Here is a 17562-nt window from a genome sequence, read left to right as displayed (position 1 = left end):
CTCCACATCCTCTCCAGCACTTGTCGTTTGTTGATTTGTTGATGATAGCCATTCTGACAGGTGTGAGATGGTACCTCATTGTTGTTTTGATTTGCATCTCTTGGATGATTAGTGACTTTGAGCTTGATGGTTTTGGAAAATTGACTTTAGATCAGTGGTTCTCAACCTTCTAGCCTTTTAAATACAATTCCTCATGTTGGATCACATGTTGTGATCCAACCATAAAATTATTTTCGTTGCTACTTCATAACTGTAATGTTGCTACTGTTATGAATCGTAATGTAAATATCTTATATGCAGGATGGTCTTAGGTGACCCCTGTGAAAGGGTCATTCGACCACCAAAGGGGTCTCGACCCACAGGTTGAGAACCGCTGCTTTAGATGGAGGGCTTCACTTCAGCTACCTTAGTTCTCATTGCAGTCAACTGCTTGGGTCAGGGAAGCACTAGAATATCGTATATAAGAACATTTTTATTAAGCTGTCTTCGGTCTTCTCACTCACATTATTGCCAAAGTGAATTCAGTTTTGTGTACAAATTTAGATTTTCAGTAATTACAAAGTATAGGCCATTAAATTTGGGACAAATATTTCCATTCAGAGGAAGAAAAAAGAAACTTGTCTATTACTTGGGAATAGAAATTTTCAGCAATTATATTAAATAAACTACTTTTTTCTCAAGGAGAAAAGTCAATAAGTCTGTAGTCATCTCAACCAGAGCCAATGGAGCCAAAATGAAGAAACTGGGATTATTTGTAGACAAATATATATATTTTAGGAGAGACAATAAATTACATGAAAATATTTTCAAACTCTTTATGATACTTTGTTCTTCTGTAATTCAGAATGTCTTCAGGATTACTGTTAAGAAATGAAAAAAATCCAGTCATTTAAATAGTACTCCTTTCCTTAATCCCATTCGTTTAGCACAGTTTTTGTACCTGATTTTAACACTAAACAGCAGTCACAGCTGTTTCTTGGTTTAATAACTGATTGGCTCCTTGGGAAATACTCTGTTCCATAATTACTTTAATTCTTCTGATCTATTTCCTGCCCCTCCCATTTTAATATGTGAAAAGTTAAAGACACGGTTTCTAAAATGCACTAAACATATCTTTCTCAGTGAAAAAAAAATCCTTAGCTGTTTATTCTCCTATGAATGATGAGGAAGAGTTAAAAACCAGAGGTTTAAAGAATTAACCAGGCCTTCAGCAGCCTTTCTCCCCTTCGATAGACCACGCTGGCACAACGAAGCCGCTTCCCATATGGCCCAGAAATAACTCATCGTGTGTTCCCAGGGGCCAGAACACAAACACAATAGAGACTTCATTTAAGATGTGGTTTTTGGAACGGCATGAACAAATACTTAGGAATTATGGATTGTAGAGTCTAATGAGACCCGAGGAGATTTGAGTGCTTTAGACTTCATGCCTCTATTTTCTGTGCTGTGGATCTCCTGACTGCTTGAAGCGTGTTCTCTTTCTGATTATAGGTAATAGGATCCAATTACCTTTTCCTTTTCTAATATTTCCCAAAGGTTTTGAGGGGGTTTTTGTTTGTTTGCTTTTTAGAATTATGGGGTGGGAGGAGGAGGACGAGGAACTCTTGATTATCAGGCAGGAACAGACTGTTAGCATTTCTACCTGTGTTCTTCCTTGAATTACAAGCTTTTCGGATGTTCCATTTGCAATACAAATTTTGGTTTTGGAGTATCTTTCGGAACAATATTCCACACGAAAGCCGTTTTCACTTATTTCCCCTTTGATGACTGGAGCTATCCCTGGAAGAGAAACTGGTTTCATAGTTTGAAGATCACTGATCTAGTCCATATGGCTCTTCCCCACCCTTCCTTTCTTACCCTCCTGTGGAAGCCTAGAGTAGATTCCCTAATGTTTGTGTCACATGTGTACAACAATGTGGTTCCCATCATTTCTTAGGAAGGCTGTTCTACAGTATTTCCTACAATTAGAAGATAAAAGTAGGTTCTTCTTCCTAGCTCATAACCAAATTTAACTTTTATTACTTTACCTCATCTTTCTAGGACAGATTGTTCCCTTTCCTTTATAACAGTTGAGTATACTTTGGAGTATACTTTTTCAAATGCACATTAATATTTATAGTAGTTATGCTCATATTGACCAATGTCACCCAGGTAAGTTTAATTTTAAAAAATGTATACTAGTTTTGTTCATTTGCAACAAAAAATATGTGTTTGCTCTCATATCATTCCATAGCCCCTAACAGTACCCTTTTACATTGGATTCTTTTATTTGTTTTTTATAATGCTAATATTTAAGGACATTGGTCATTTTTCACTTGCATAGCAGCCACAAAAAATCTTTAAAAGAACAAACTCATCCAAAAATGTGGGGGGGAAATCTGCATATTGGAAGCACATGTTTCTCACATGTTATTTTTTGCTCTGGACGCATTCACTGCCTATGGATTGCCAACATTACTGGAGAAACAAGGACAAAAGAGAAAACAAGAGTGTTTTTCTCCAACATTGTTGGTTATCATTTTATATAATGTTCCTAACAATTGTAATTCTGAGCATTAAATATGTTAAATCAGAATTAATAGTTAAGAAAAAGCTTGGAATTTTAAGTAAAAGATACGTGAAAAAAACTAATCACTTCTTCCTTTTTTAAAGTGGCTGTTGATCAGCTTTAATTCTTTCCTTTTTTAAAAAAATATATTTTTATTGATTTCAAAGAGGAAGGGTGAGGAAAAGAGAGAGAGAGAAACATCAATGATGAGAAAGAATCATTTGTTGGCTGCCTCCTGCATGCCCCCTACTGGGGATCAAGCCCACAACTTGGGCATGTGCCCTGACCAGGAATCAAACTGAGGCCTCCTGGTTCATAGGTTGACACTCAATCACTGAGCCACACTGGCCAGGCTCTTTTCTTTTAAGCCCAGTCTGTGTATATGTCTGTCTCTGTCTCTGTCTTTCATATACTCCTCCCAGCAGCAAAGAAATCATCCTAATGAATAATGTTTATTAAATGGAGTATAGTTATTGTACTCAAGCATATTTGAGTCTCCTAATTTTATGATGTTTCTAAAATAAATTGTAATATTAGTGCTCCTAGTAGTAAAGAGATGTAGTATTCCCTTTGACAAAAACTTTCTATGTATGATTTATCCTCTCATTATTAAAAATTCCTGGGAGCAAAAATAACTGAGCCCCACCCTGCCTTCAAAGTGAGTAAGTATTTCACTTCCTACTCTGGGCAGGCAAAAACTTGAGTCTGATAGTAAATGCTTGGTCACCCTATTAGGTGCAGTATCTAGATTTCTTGCATGTCGTGACACGGAATGACAAGGAATCTCTCCAACAACCTGTGCTGGGTTCTTCTGGAAAGGATTCCCCTTCTTTTACCCATGTAACATGGACTTTGTTTAGAGCAACGTACTATCTTAGTAAAGATCATTTTAGCCCTAGCTGGTTTGGCTCAGTGGATAGAGCGTTGTCCTGCAGACTGAAGGGTCCTGGGTTCGATTCTGATCAAGGGCACATGCCCGGGTTGCGGGCTCGATCCCCAATGTGGGGCATGCAGGAGGCAGCCAATCAATGACTCTCTCTCATCATCGATGTTTCTGTCTCTCTCCCTCTTCCTTCCTCTCTGAAATCAATAAGAAAAAATCTTTTAAAAGATCATTTTAGATTCAAAATTGAGAAATGTAAGTTTCATTTAGAAAATGGACCTTTTTCTCAATGTGAATCTCAAATTGATACTAGGCTGCAAACTTGTTGGTGTTGGTTTTAACTTGTACTTTTCTGGTCTTTTTCAGCTTGTATTGAGAATAGATGACATATTTGAATCAAAGAGAGGGAAAAAGAGAGTAAAGTTACATCCGTACACTGGAAAAGACGTACCTCCTTCTAAAGGTAAGAATTGTTCCAGCTGTCCAAAGCTATCAGCATATGAGGAGAGAATCATTATATAACTTAATGGTTGGTGTGAATTATAATTTTTGGTTTACTTTCCTATCTATCCCACTTAAATATAAAACTTATTTAGGATAAGGGACTATTTCTTCTTCTTCCTCAAGCTCCTCTTATTTAGTTCTTTATCAAGTAATAAGTAAATAAATAGATAATTAAATAAATCAAAAATATAACATATAAACCAATGAGATTAATTTTCATAGGTAAATTGCATCATTCTTTTGTAGTCCTACTTTCATTTATAGTCATTTATCAGTATAGACTCTTTCAGTGGAGAAATAAAAATATTACTAGGTATATACTGACTGAAAGTATGTGGTACTCAACTTGTAGTCAGTCATCTTATAAGTTCCATAGTTTTATCCTTCAGATGCCTAGATAAAACTTATATTGTTCTAATTAAGAAGCTTTCAACATCCACAGTAAATTATTAGAATTTTCTTGAAAACTTATGCAAGATTCTATAACTTGCCCTAGCCAGTTTGGCTCAGTGGATAGAGCTTCGGCTTACGGACTAAAAGGTCCCAGGTTCGATTCTGGTCAAGGGCATGTACCTTGGTTGCAGGCACATCCCCAGTAGGGGGTGTGCAGGAGGCAGCTAATCGATGTTTCTCTCTCATCGATGTTTTTAACTCTATCCCTCTCCCTTCCTCTTTGTAAAAAATCAATAAAATATATTTTTAAAAAAAATTTTAACGTGGTTGTCTGGCAAAGAATATGCAGGATTTAGTAGTTTTTGTCTGTGAGATTCATAAGTCAAGAACAACAGCCAAATCATACCAGAAGAGTATATTTAATATTTTTGCAGACTTCCAAAGACAAACACTTTAAAATTTCCTTTAAATCTATTTACCTTCTAACAATTACTATCTGAAAGTGAAATTCTTCGTCTTACAATTCAAGACTCTTTCTTCTTACTCTACAATGATTAAAATCAACTGGCCACCATTTTAAATGCCAGTTTTTATATTCTCAAAAGCAATTAGTAAAAGATGTCTCAGTCTTCTACAGAAGAAATACTTCTGGTTATTGTTAATAATAGCTGACATCGCTGGATGAAGCAATGGTTTCTTTATGTACTCTGCCTCATGTGTAACATATGACCACATTAGGAGGTAGGGACTCCTAATTGTACAGACTAAGAAACAGAGGAGGGAATGTCGTTTTAAATCCAAGAGCATGGAACCACAAGGTCTTACCCTTTTCTGTCACCAACAGTTACTCTCAATTTTTCTCACGAACTTTTGAGTTTTAGCAGTTTCACTGTCTCCTCTCCCTGTTTCCTTATCTTCACCAAGGATATGGTCAAAGGCTTTTAATTTGTATAACCCAGAACTAGATACAGAAGATGAAAACTGATGCCAGATATTATGCTGGATCCTTTCAAATATATTATCATTTGTTTTCTAAACAGCCCTCTGTGGCAGATAGTAACCTCACTGTTGTTGACAAGAACATAAATTATAAGTTGCGGATTATGTACAATATCAGGACACTGGGACCAGGACAAATTCTAAAGAACATTATCATTTCCCCAGATGAACAGAGTCTAATGATAACTATACTCTCCAGATATGGCACCCTCAGTAGGTTAATACCGATCTCTTATTCGAATGCTTTATGCCTTATGGATTAAGAACATTTTAGTAAATTCAGCTGTAAAACAAGTTTTTGAAGAGACAAATTCTTTTTTCACTGCATCATTACTGAAAAGGAAAAAAATTCAGCAGCCTGAATTGCCAACTTCTAGCACACACACACAAAACGCAGTCCTTAAGTTGTAAGTTGTAACCCTTTCCTACAAGATTGTTTTTCATTTGTGTGCCTCAAAGACAACATGCATTTGCCCCGTCTCCGTGACTAACTTCTCCAGCAGGCCAGGGGGCTTTCTCTCAGGCCTGAGGATCTCCTGGTTCTATGGTCACTGTTCTCAGATTTTTGTTTTCCTTCTTATGCTTTTGTCTGCTTATCAACGATGTCTAGTAGAACCAAATAATTATACTTACCTACTGTGTCAGTACATGCTAAGCTGTACTGAATCTATTCCAACCTAAACATTTCTTAAGTTTCAGTTATCAGCATTCCAGAATGATTTAGTGCCTTCTTCAGTTCTGTCATTACAGTTTTCTGTGTTAAAGTCACATGTAAAAAGAAACAACCTAGTACTTTTTTGATCCCTATAGATTCTGCATAGATTTTCTTGGTGGCTTATAAACCCCTTAACCTTCATTTAGTGTCCCAGAGTGCAAGTCACAAAACCATAGATGTGAATGTATTATAAGGTCTTTTCCAGTTACATCACCTCTCCTCCCTTTTCCCTTTATTTTCTTTTTTTCTTTAAACTTCCAAGGCTCCCCGAAGGTGCCTGCGGCTAAGGACTCAGGAGCTGACAGCAGTTCTTCCTCCGTACCGAACAGTGTTTTATAGCCCCAGTATACTTTTTGTCATGGTGGTTAATTTGAAGTTACAAACATATGTGGTACCCAATATTTAAATAGCTAACTTTTTTGTAACATCTCTTATGTCCCTGGGCCTTGTTTTACCTGAAATATTTAAAGTTTTCCCCTTTCTTTACATTTTATTTTTGCCCTAACTTTTCAGATTTAATCTAGAAATTTTTTGTTCACTTGTAAAGCACTCTCTTGTAAAAGTATAGCCCTTATTCTCAAGAAACTTAAAATTTGTTTGGGAAAAATAAGAGCAGCTTAAAGCAGAATTCCGAATAGAAGAGTTCAGTTTGGCCTAGAGTTTGCTTAGAGGTATCGCAAAAGAGAGATTGTTGCTTCATAAACATATTTGGTAACCCCCCTCGCCCCAACATTTTCCATGATTTTAAAGTCATAGTTTGTTCTGTGTTGAGATTTTTGTTTAGTCAGGTTGGTGTTCAACCTTGGATATTTTATTCGAGAATTTAAAGATAAGGATATGGATGTAGAAATAGACTCCAAACTAGACTTCTTAAGACTAGTCTGAACTACTGTTAATTTCTAGGATCAGGAAGGGAGGGAGTGGGAAGAAGACGGAATAGAGTAGAGCCTCCTCTGGGCCTTTCATTTTCTTGTGACTGTCCTGCCCTGATGTAACTAAGTGGTTGGAGACAGGCTCAGCTTTCCTGACCACAAGCCCCCAGGTCTGTGGAAGTTTCATATTGTTTTCATCCTCGTGTACTTCCTACCGTTGGACAAATACAAATGGAAACTACTTCTCTCTTTTCAGGTGAAACCAGTGGGAACGAAAGTGATGCCGAGTATCTGCCAAAGAGTGAGTGAGTCAATGGGCTGCTCCCTTTCTCGTGATGATCACGGTATAGGTGGGGTGGCACCTGCTTGTGTGATTAAGCATGTTTTCCCACAAGAAGTGTCATATTGTAGGTGATTTCATTATAAGAGCTTCTTGAGATTTGGCGAACTAAGCAGCACACTGTCAGATGTCTGACAGCATTAAACATCTCCTAGAGTGGAGTAAGGCAAACCCTCATGGTTCTAAGATGGAATGTTCTTAGGGGAGTGGCAGAGCTGCGTGTCCAGACAAATGTGTAGACATTTCCCAGCAGCCAAAATAGGGTATGTGTGAATCACCCACTGAGACAAATACTTGTCACTCAATATCAGATTTTTCATAGTCGCTCAAGTGTAATTAAATGACTTTGATATCTCTGACACTGAGATATAAAACATTGATCTCTTTCTTCTTCATAGGCATTTATATTCCAAATTATTGTGCCATTTATTTTTTGTTAGACTATAGAATATGCCATGCAATTTTTGCTATATTTGTTCTTATGTTTCATGGTGCTCGATACCCTTCATTTAATGGATTCTCACCGGAAGTTTTTCAGTTCCTGTTTAACTGATTGGCAAACAAGGCATGGAGAAAGTAGGAGACATGAATAATCAAAGCTGCGTGCAGGGCAGTTCCAAGTCTGATACGCTGATCTTATGATTAACAATCAGGTGCTCCCTCCACTGGCCTGTATTGGTTCAGGTGTTTGATTCTGCAGCCTGAAGGTGAAACTTTAGTCAGTATCAGGTTCAGCCTGGATGTGCACAGATGACTAATTTAGTGCTGTTGATACTGAGAAATAGGACCTAAAATTTTCTTGACTTGAACTGAACCCTTTGGGATGAGAAAAAATTTTCCTAGAACACTAAAAGTACTAGATAATTCTGGGAAGTCACTCCTAGATGTATTTTTGATCCATAGTGTAACTCTTTTGGGGGCATAATGCATCATATATTTTTTTAAACATCAAAATGATTAGTCAGAGGATGAGTCTTTCCATCGTTGGCGCAGAATGACACATAAGCAAGTCTCTGAGCCACTTGGACTATTTCCTCTGCAAGTACTACCTTTTCCCTGGGGGCACTATCTCAAATTGCTCAAAATTAAAGATAAGTGAGAATAAAGAATAAATGCTAGCCAGTTTTGAGTGGTATTGCTTGCACTGTTTAAGTGGTATGTTTTTATTCTTTTGAGAAATAGTCTGTAAATGGATGTCTTCTACTTTAATTATTTTCTTTTGCATTTAGCATCATTTATTGATATTTATTTCAGAGATGAAGTGAGAGAAAGAGAGAGATAGAAACATCAATGATGAGAGAGAATTATTGATCAGCTGCCTCCTGCGTGCCCCACACTGGGCATTGAGCCCACAACCCTGGCATGTGCCCTGACCGGAAATTAAACCTCGACCTCCTGGTTCATAGGTCGACTCAACTGAGCCATGCTGGCTGGGCTAGCATCATTTATTAACATGTCCATTATTAGAACTATGTGCCAAGGAGAGAAGGGAAAAGAAAAGTTTCTTTCACATGAGAATAGTTTTTGTTTTAATTTTATCAAACTTCATGTATTTACCCTCTGAAGGACTCAGTTCTTTTATCATATCATCCCCCCCCCCAATGATTTCATGGTCCCAATAGTGACATCTTTTGTCAGACCACTGCTTTTGCCTGACATGTTCTGTGTGTCCTGGTGTTAGGCCATGAAAGATGGGATAACATAGAGTATGTGTTGGGACATAAGAGTATCAGTTGGGACACGGAGCATCAGTCCCAACACAGGGCCCCCAAGTGCTTGTGAGAATCTGCACTTGACCCTCAAGCCTGTCATAGCCCTAACAGGTATGTCTGTGTGGCAGACGTTGGTTAGTAAACATTTGTTCAGCAGCAGCTGAGTGAAGATTAGTCCTGAATGGGTTGCGACCTCTGGGTGCTACTAGTATATAGCAGCAACTTGTTTGGGAGATATGAAGAGTAGAGCGTGCTTTTCTCCTTTTATTCTTCTATATATAACCACTTCAGAAAATTCAGGTTACAAAACCCCCAATTTTTTTTTTAAGATTTTTATTGATATCACAGAGGAAGGGAGAGGGAGAGAGAGATAGAAACATCAGTGATGAGAGAGAATCATTGATCAGCTGCCTCCTGCATGCCCCACAGTGAGGATAGAGCCCACAACTGGGCATGTGCCCTGACCGGGAATTGAACCGTGACTTCCTGGTTCATAGGTTGACGCTCAATCACTGAGCCATGCAGGCCGAGCTCTGATGACATCTTATGTCAAGCATGAGCTGCCACCTCAAGGGGGAAAAAAGTTCATTATCCAAGTTTGTTTTTTATTTTTTGCTCTGCTATTTACTAAGTGACCTCTAACAAGTTGCAAAGCCTCGGTTTTCTCGTCCTTATTGAGAGGAATAATAAATGTGGCAGAACAGGGTAGCAGTTTAGAGCATGAATTCTAAACCAGCTATCTGCATTTGCCACTTATTAGCTCTGTGACTTTGAGCAATTACATAATTGCCCTGTGCCTCGGTTTCTTCATTTATAAAATGGAGAGAATCATAATAATGTCCATTCCACTGAGCTGTGGTGAGGACTCAATGAGCTATATAAGGCCCTTTGAACGGTGTCTAGCTCATAGTAAGCCCCATATGGTGCTAGCCATTAGTGGGGATTTAACGACATAATGTATGCAAAGCGCCATTCCTGGCACATGTAAGCACTTGGTAAATGGTAGCTGTTTCTTTTGTTGTTGTTGGTAGCTATTATTAACAATATTATTTAGTTTGCTCTGCCTTTTTCAAAACATGATTCATTCATTTCATCAAATATTTCTTAAATACCCACTGTTTGCCAATATTAGGTGCTAGGAACACAAATGAAAAAGATCTTCTTGGTCCCTGCCCTTACAGGGCTTAGAACACAGACCCCAGATGTGGCAGCAAATACAAAGAGAGGAACATAATCATTGCATCAGGGTTTGCAAACCGTGGCCTCTGAACAAATTGAGCCTACAGATTTTTTTTAATTTGTGGTGTTTTTGTAAAGATAATAACAATAAATTATTTGTTGCCAATGTTTAAAAGTCAAATTTCACATAAAAACCTGTGCTTCTGCTTTTTCCTGAGAAACTGGAAAGCCTACCCGCACTCAGCCTACATTCCTGAGCGGCAGAAATTGGCTGAAACTGAGTAAGCCATGGCTGACTTCATGGGCACGTGACCAGCACAGTCACATGAGGCCCCTCCCTCAGAAGAGCCCTGTGCTGGGGATTGAATGCTCTGTAGTCCCCACTGCAATTCTTAATAACGTTGTCTTTGAATTTGTGTTTTGGAAGTGAGATCTGATGGGACAAGGAGGCAAGAGGCTAGGTCTTAAAGGCTTGGTTCATGCGTGGTCTCACCTCTTGCCACCTCCCCAGGATGGTTCTCTACTTGTCCTTTCCCCTGCCCCCTGGTTTCCTGGGCCCTGTCTGACTTCCCCGTTTCTGCCCCTACTCAGTGACTACTGCCCCCTCTGTCCCTGGCAGGGACTTGGGCATAGGCATGGAGAGGGTCAGGATCAGGCAAGCATTGCCCCACAGAATCTCTAGGCAATGCATAGTGAGACCTTCCCTGTCTGGGCTGGCAGAGCCACACATGTTCAGTGGTGCCTTGGTGGGGCAAGAACTTCCACCACCCTCAATCCAAGGACCACGCACATCCCCCTGTGGAGGCTACAACCCATGGGGGTTGCCTCGCTGCTGTGGGTTGGAGCAGTGGCCCGAGAGATGGGGAGAAGCCTGGCTTAGCTTCCTCACCTCTAGTTGGGACACAGTTTCAGTTCTGCATCTGGAAGCCCACCAGCTGGTGGGTCACTTGTGCACCAGATTGCGGGCCAGGACCTCTGGGTGCCAGTGAGGGTTGTGAGAGTCTGCATTTGACACCAGGATCCTTGTGCCTGAGGGAGCATGACATTAAATAGCAAATAAAAACCCCATCACAGGGTGAAAGACCACAGGAGAAAATGTTTTATATTTTAATTTATGTTTCATATTTACTGCTTTTTGAACAAGGGGCCCACAGTTCACCTTGCACTGTGCTCTGCAGATTATGTAGCTGGCCCTGGTGAGGAGTGATCCCTGTAAATAGGGACGTTTGCTCACTCCCAGCTTCCTCCTTGGAGCACTTCTCTCATTTAAGTCATCTGCTCAACCCTGTTAGGACTTTTGGTTTCTAACCTTGAGTTACATGTTTCACTAAAAAAGCTAGTGAAGCCCTAACCGGTTTGGCTCAGTGGATAGAGCCTCGGCCTATGGACTCAAGGGTCCCGGGTTTGATTCCGGGCAAGGGCATGTACCTTGGTTGCGGGCACATTCCCAGTACGGGGTGTGCAGGAGGCAGCTGATCAATGTTTCTAACTCTCTATCCCTCTCCATTCCTCTCTGTAAAAAAATCAATAAAATATATATTTAAAATAATAATAATAAAAAAATTAAAAAGCTAGTGAAGAATGACTGTACTGGAATCTAAGAGATGTTTCCTGTATGGATTCTCATTTTTTAAAAATTCTCAGCAACATCCCAACTATAAATAAATCAGTAAGTTTAATTTTAAATAAAATTTCTCAGTGTAGCCTGAGAGCACGGGGTCATGGCCCTGCTTAGTAACATGGGACCATTAGAGTCTAAAATAATGTAATTTAAATGGTCTTGAGGAATCAAATTTTCCATAAAGAGGAACTTCACACACCCCCGCCACCATTTTTGATGTCTTATATTTGCAGAGAGAAATCTTGAGGTTGAACCTGTTTTCAACACAGCCTGAATTAATCGGCTCAGAACCAGATAAGGATCCAGTTGACTCTGGCAGTGACTCAGGGGCGTCTCTGAGCAATTTGTTTAGCATCTTTGTGCACTAGGCACCATTAAGTTAAGGATGGAAAGAGCTGACCACGCCCCACTCGGTCCTATTGCAGGAAACCTTGAATGAAGATGATTGTGAATCATTTAACAATATGCTTTCCATTTCTTAAGAACTTAATATTCAAGTGACCCAGAATGGATGCATGTTTTGCTTTAGAAATGAAAGGATAGAGCATTTCTATTAGTTACATGAAGGCAATATGGTAATTAGACTTATTATCTGCTTGTTTTTATACTAAATTTTCAATGTCTTTTGGTTTAACTAAACTTAGACTGTCCTTTAAGTATAATACCAGACTTGCACAAAAGGGTCTTCCATGCTGAAATTTTACAGGAAGTTGCAAACCAGTAATTAGGTAGCAAAGATTACATGCTAAGGGAAATGATTATATATGGAGTGGATTCTAAAAATTCCTTGTCTGAAAAACATTCATCTGCTTTTTCAAAACATCTTTGATTATTGATCAGAGAGTGTCTAGATCTGACTAGGTTTTTGCTATCAGTATATTATAGAATAGATTTTAATTTATTTGATGTTCCATGTACAGTTATAAGATCTCCACAATATTATTTCTGTGTAAAAATAGGATTTTTTGATTCTCAGTAACTTTGTTCTCAATGCATCTTCAGTGGTTACCAGTCTTGGCCTTCCTGTTTTGTTAAACAGCACAAAACTATGCTGAGATGACTACTTAGGCTTATCAGAGACCTCTTCTCCCAAGACCAGGCTCAGTATTTTATTTCTGTTCTCCACTTGCGTAGAATATTAGTCACCTGCATTGTTATCTTTTTTTCAGGGTGATCATGGCTTTAAGCAATCCAAAGACACTGAAGAGAGGCTCAAAGTTATCCCCAAATTTTGTTTTCCTGATTCGAAGGACTGGGCTCCAACCTCGGAACTCAAGAGGTAAATAGGCTACTTTACCTGGTTTCTATTTGTTGGAACCACAAACATAGAATCAGACAGAGTGCTTAAGAAGTGGGAGAGCCAGCAGGGAAGCGGTATGGACTGTGACAGGTCAAGGATGCAGCGGGGGGAAAGGAAGAAACAGAATTAGAACATTTCCTCTGTTGGACTCAGGGAAAAAAAAAACAAAAACACGGAATAATGTCAGTGTCAAAGGGAAAACAAGTGTGAGAGCCTCTCCACTTTGCCAGTCCTGCAGAGAAAAAAGTTCCACTTTACATACAACCAGAAATGCCACCAAGTGGATAGAAAAGGAAAAGACAACCTTAGGGACTCAGAAGCAGGTCAAACAGAGCAATGCATCTGTTTCTCCTTCGAGTTGATAGAAGAAGCCACAGTCCAGATTGTATGTGCCACTGTGGGACATGTAGAATATTGAGAAGGAAGATAAAAAGAATTTCTTCCCACAGTTTGGCTCAGTGGATAGAGCGTTGGCCTGCAGACTGAAGGGTCCCAGGTTCAATTCCAGTCAAGGGCATGTACCTTGGTTGCAGGCACGTCCCCAGTCGGGGGTGTGCAGGAGGCAGCTGATCGATGTTTCTCTCTCATTGATGTTTCTAGCTCTCTATCCCTCTCCCTTCCAAAAAAAAAAAATCAATAAAATATATTTTTTTTAAAAGAATTTTTTCCAGTATCTAGAGAAAAATAACATATTTAATTAATAAACCATCATTGCGTGTGCATCCTGCTTATAAATCAGTAACTGCTTTGTTCAAAACTGTAATTATTGATCATGTCGTTTTGACTGGAAGGGTGGTTATGTGAACCATGTCACATGCTGCTGACCTGGAAGACAGCCTCAGCTGTTGCCTAAGGAGCCTGCCCTTCCACCTCCAATTGCCTCCCAACTAAGCTGCTGTAACCAGTTAGGCCTGATCGCCACTCTCATCTCTGCGCCATCAATCCTGAGGCTTCTGTGCTGGCAGTTACACTTACAACCACACAGGCCACTTCTTCCTTATTGCCCTGGCTGCTCCATGGTCGGTTCCCCGCCCCATCCCACCCCCGCCCAAACAAGTTATGTGTGTTTATTCTAGAACTAGAGGCCCAGTGCACAAAATTCATGCACTGGTAGGGTCCCTAGCAGCTACTGGTGGCCAGGGACTCCCTCCCTTCCCCTGGTTGGTCCCGCCCCCTGGTCGAACTCCCAGACAATTGTCGAGGGGACAGTTTGCATACTACGCTTTTATTATATAGGATATTCGGAAAATACAGCGAAGTAAATAAAAAACAGAAGTCACTGGCATTTGGTTACTCAGAGATAATCACTCTCTATTTTGGCTTATTCCCTTCCAGTCTTTAATTTTGGCCATATATGGACACATGTACTTACTGTTCAAATTTGGACCTTTTTATAAATGAATTCACTTCTTAGCATCTTTAAGTCTTCTTTTCATAAATTATCTCTGCATATATTTTCTCTATGTTTCTAATGAGGAATTGGTGATTTTCCATGGACAGTATCCTTAATTTTTATATATTAAGGACACTATCCTTTGCCTATCACTATTTCATATGGCCTCTCAGAACTAAATAGAAGACTTTTGAAGGGAAAAATAGCTTATCACAATCATTTACAGCTTTTTGATATGTTTGACTAAATTGGACATTCAACAAAAGGAAAATAGGCTTGATGAATAACTAGACTGGATAAATAGAAAGTAGCCCTGACTGGTTTGGCTCAGTGGATAGAGCATCGGCCTGTGAACTGAAAGGTCCCAGGTTCGATTCTGGTCAAGGGCATGTACCTTGGTTGTGGGCACATCCCCAGTCGGGGGTGTGCAGAAGGCAGCTGACCGATGTTTCTCTCTCATCGATGTTTCTAACTCTCTCTCCCTCTCCCTTCCTCTCTGTAAAAAGTCAATAAAATATATTTTTAAAAAACAAAGAAAGTAAAAGGAGGCAATAGCATCAACAATTCATCCTCTACCTATTCTCTCACTCCAGTGCAAGACAGGACATTCCCAAGGCCTGGACTTTCTCCCTCGGGAGCAATGTGACTTGCTGTAGATATAATATTAATCCCTCCTCTTACAGTCACTGCTGTTAGACTAATTGTCAATAGTTTGTTCTATGAGGAATGTCAAACAATTGTTTGGATCTCAAACTAGTTCCTGTTTTTGTTTTTTGTTTTTAGTGAGACTTTCTCCTTTGTCTTAACGGGTGAAGATGGGAGCCGGTGGTTTGGTTACTGTAAGAAGCTTTTGGTAAGTTGCAGACTTGTGCTACAGGCAGGGTTGGTCAAGGAGCAATAGAGAGTCACACTAGGAACTTCAGAAACGCTATCTCCCGATGCGTTTGAGGGTTACTCGATGATCTGTGTGTTGCCCTCGCTGGTTGGCTCAGTGGATAGAGCGTTCAATAAAATGCGGATATTTTTAGGGTCCCGGGTTCAATTCCAGTCAAAGGCACATGCCCGGGTTGCAGGCTCAATCCCCAGTTAGGGGCGTGCGGGAGGCAGCCAATCAATGATTCCCTCTCTCTCTCTCTCTTTCTCTCTCTCTCTCTCTCTCTCTCTCTCTCTCCATCTCTCTCTCTCCCTCTCTCTTCCTCTCTGAAATCAATAAAAACATTTTTTTAAATGATGAGTGTTAAAGAAGCTATGTTAGCTTTCAACAGTAAGAGCAAGATTGGGGTTAACCACAGAGTACTTTAGAATAAAAGGGTGTGGACTTATTTTATTTGTTGGTTTGTAATAGAGAAAGAAACCACTGACACAGTGGCTGCATCAGTCTGCATATATTTGAGGAATGGAGCACAATGAGCCAATCCAGGGCTCCAAGTTACTTTCTTCTTGCTTAAATGCCCCCACTAAACCTGGAATAATTATGCTATCGTATTTTACCATTTTACCATCTTTCAGTGTTCATTGAGGATGAGAACCTTGATTTCTACTCTGTATTAAAGAGTATTAAGAGAGAGTTAATAGTCCAAATTAGTAAACACTTTCGCTGCTGAACTTTTGCTCTGTTGTGTGTTTTCTTTTAGCCGGAAGGCAAAGGAAAGCGACTCCCCGAGGTTTACTGCATGGTCAGTCGCCTGGGCTGCTTCAACCTTTTTTCAAAGGTGAGTGGAGAATACTGTGGAAAGCTGTGTTCTCTCTGAGCTCTGAGTAAGTTTGGTTTCCAATGACGTAGAGTTCCCTTTGGTACAGTGGTTCTCAACCTTCTGGCCCTTCAAATACAGTTCCTCATGTTGTGACCCAACCATAAAATTATTTTCGTGGCTACTTCATAACTGTCATGTTGCTACTGTTATGAATCGTCATGTAAATATCTGATATGCAGGGTGGTCTTAGGCGACCCCTGTGAAAGGGTCGTTCGACCGCCAAAGGGGTCGTGACCCACAGGTTGAGAACCGCTACATTAGTAAATTAGAGACACGGGTTTGAAGGCTTTAATCTCTAATCCAGATGCTCTTGCCCTGCCCCTTATCTTGGTCTGCTAAACCTCCCAGCTTAAAGGAGAACATAGCCTGCAGCTAACTTGTCTCATTTTTTTCTCTGGACCCCCAACTGCAGGAAATAGAAAGGGGCTCATCTTCTAAAAATAAGTTGATTTATTTTAATAACTTTTCTCGGGGATACAAAGATACCACCAAGAGGTATAATGCCTTTAATGAAGGCAGATAATGCTGAAGCTTATTTTTTTTAATCTGTTGGTGTTATTTTTAAATTTGGGGGCCAAGTTTGTCAGTTCGTTAATAGGATTCATTATGTCTTTTGACTGAGTTCCTAATAAAAGAGCATATTGTGTGTGTATAGATTTTGGACGAAGTAGAGAAGAGAAGAGAAATGTCTCCAGCTCTGGTTTACCCCTTCATGCGAAGTGTCATGGAAGCTCCTTTTCCAGCCCCTGGACGCACCATCACAGTGAAGAGCTACCTCCCTGGGGCTGGAGATGGGGTGAGTTTTCTCATTTTGAAAAGGTTTGATAGCTGCCAAAAAGCAGGCCTGACGGTAGGAGGCAGTTTCCAGAAGCCTCGGGGCATAGTTTTCCCTTCTCCGTAAACAGTACAGAATGTTTTAGTCTCACAAAGCACCAGAGAAATATCCAGTTGAGCTGCTTCGCAATGACAATTTCAGTCATTACAATAAATTGTGATAAATGAAGATTATAATACTACTAGAGGCCCAAGCACGCAAAATCGCATGAGACCAGACCTGCTGCGCTGGCAGAACCCCAGACCCACCCTGCACGACCCGCAGGACCACAAACCCCCCCTGCGCGAAACATGGGTCCCGCCTCCACCACACAAGCCTCGCCAGCCCTGCATGAACCCCGAGACTCTTGGCCCACAAGAGGTGCTCCATGCACCTCCTGGTGACCGTAATGGCATCACAACCACAGGCCTTTTATTATATAGATTGTCAGTGAGAGAAAGGATTTTACCAGAAATTTACAAAATTACAAAGGTGTTCAGTCTTGGGATTAGACTAGGCAGCTTTACAAACTCTT

General features: G+C 40.1%; 1 protein-coding gene across 1 annotated transcript in view; it reads left to right on the top strand.

Annotated features, from left to right (window-relative positions):
* The window catches only part of DENND2C (DENN/MADD domain containing 2C), a 33379-nt gene that overhangs the window by 3729 nt on the left and 12088 nt on the right, over positions 1-17562 (top strand). The window contains 7 exon segments of the mRNA XM_006763144.2: positions 3798-3894; positions 7171-7215; positions 10364-10449; positions 12936-13045; positions 15243-15312; positions 16094-16171; positions 16869-17009. Coding sequence (XP_006763207.1) covers positions 3798-3894; positions 7171-7215; positions 10364-10449; positions 12936-13045; positions 15243-15312; positions 16094-16171; positions 16869-17009 — 627 coding nt within the window.

This window comes from Myotis davidii, unplaced genomic scaffold, assembly GCF_000327345.1.
Source record: "Myotis davidii unplaced genomic scaffold, ASM32734v1 scaffold217, whole genome shotgun sequence".
Lineage (NCBI taxonomy): Eukaryota > Metazoa > Chordata > Mammalia > Chiroptera > Vespertilionidae > Myotis > Myotis davidii.
Note: the sequence above shows the minus strand (reverse complement) of the source record. Positions and strands in the feature narration are given on the sequence as shown.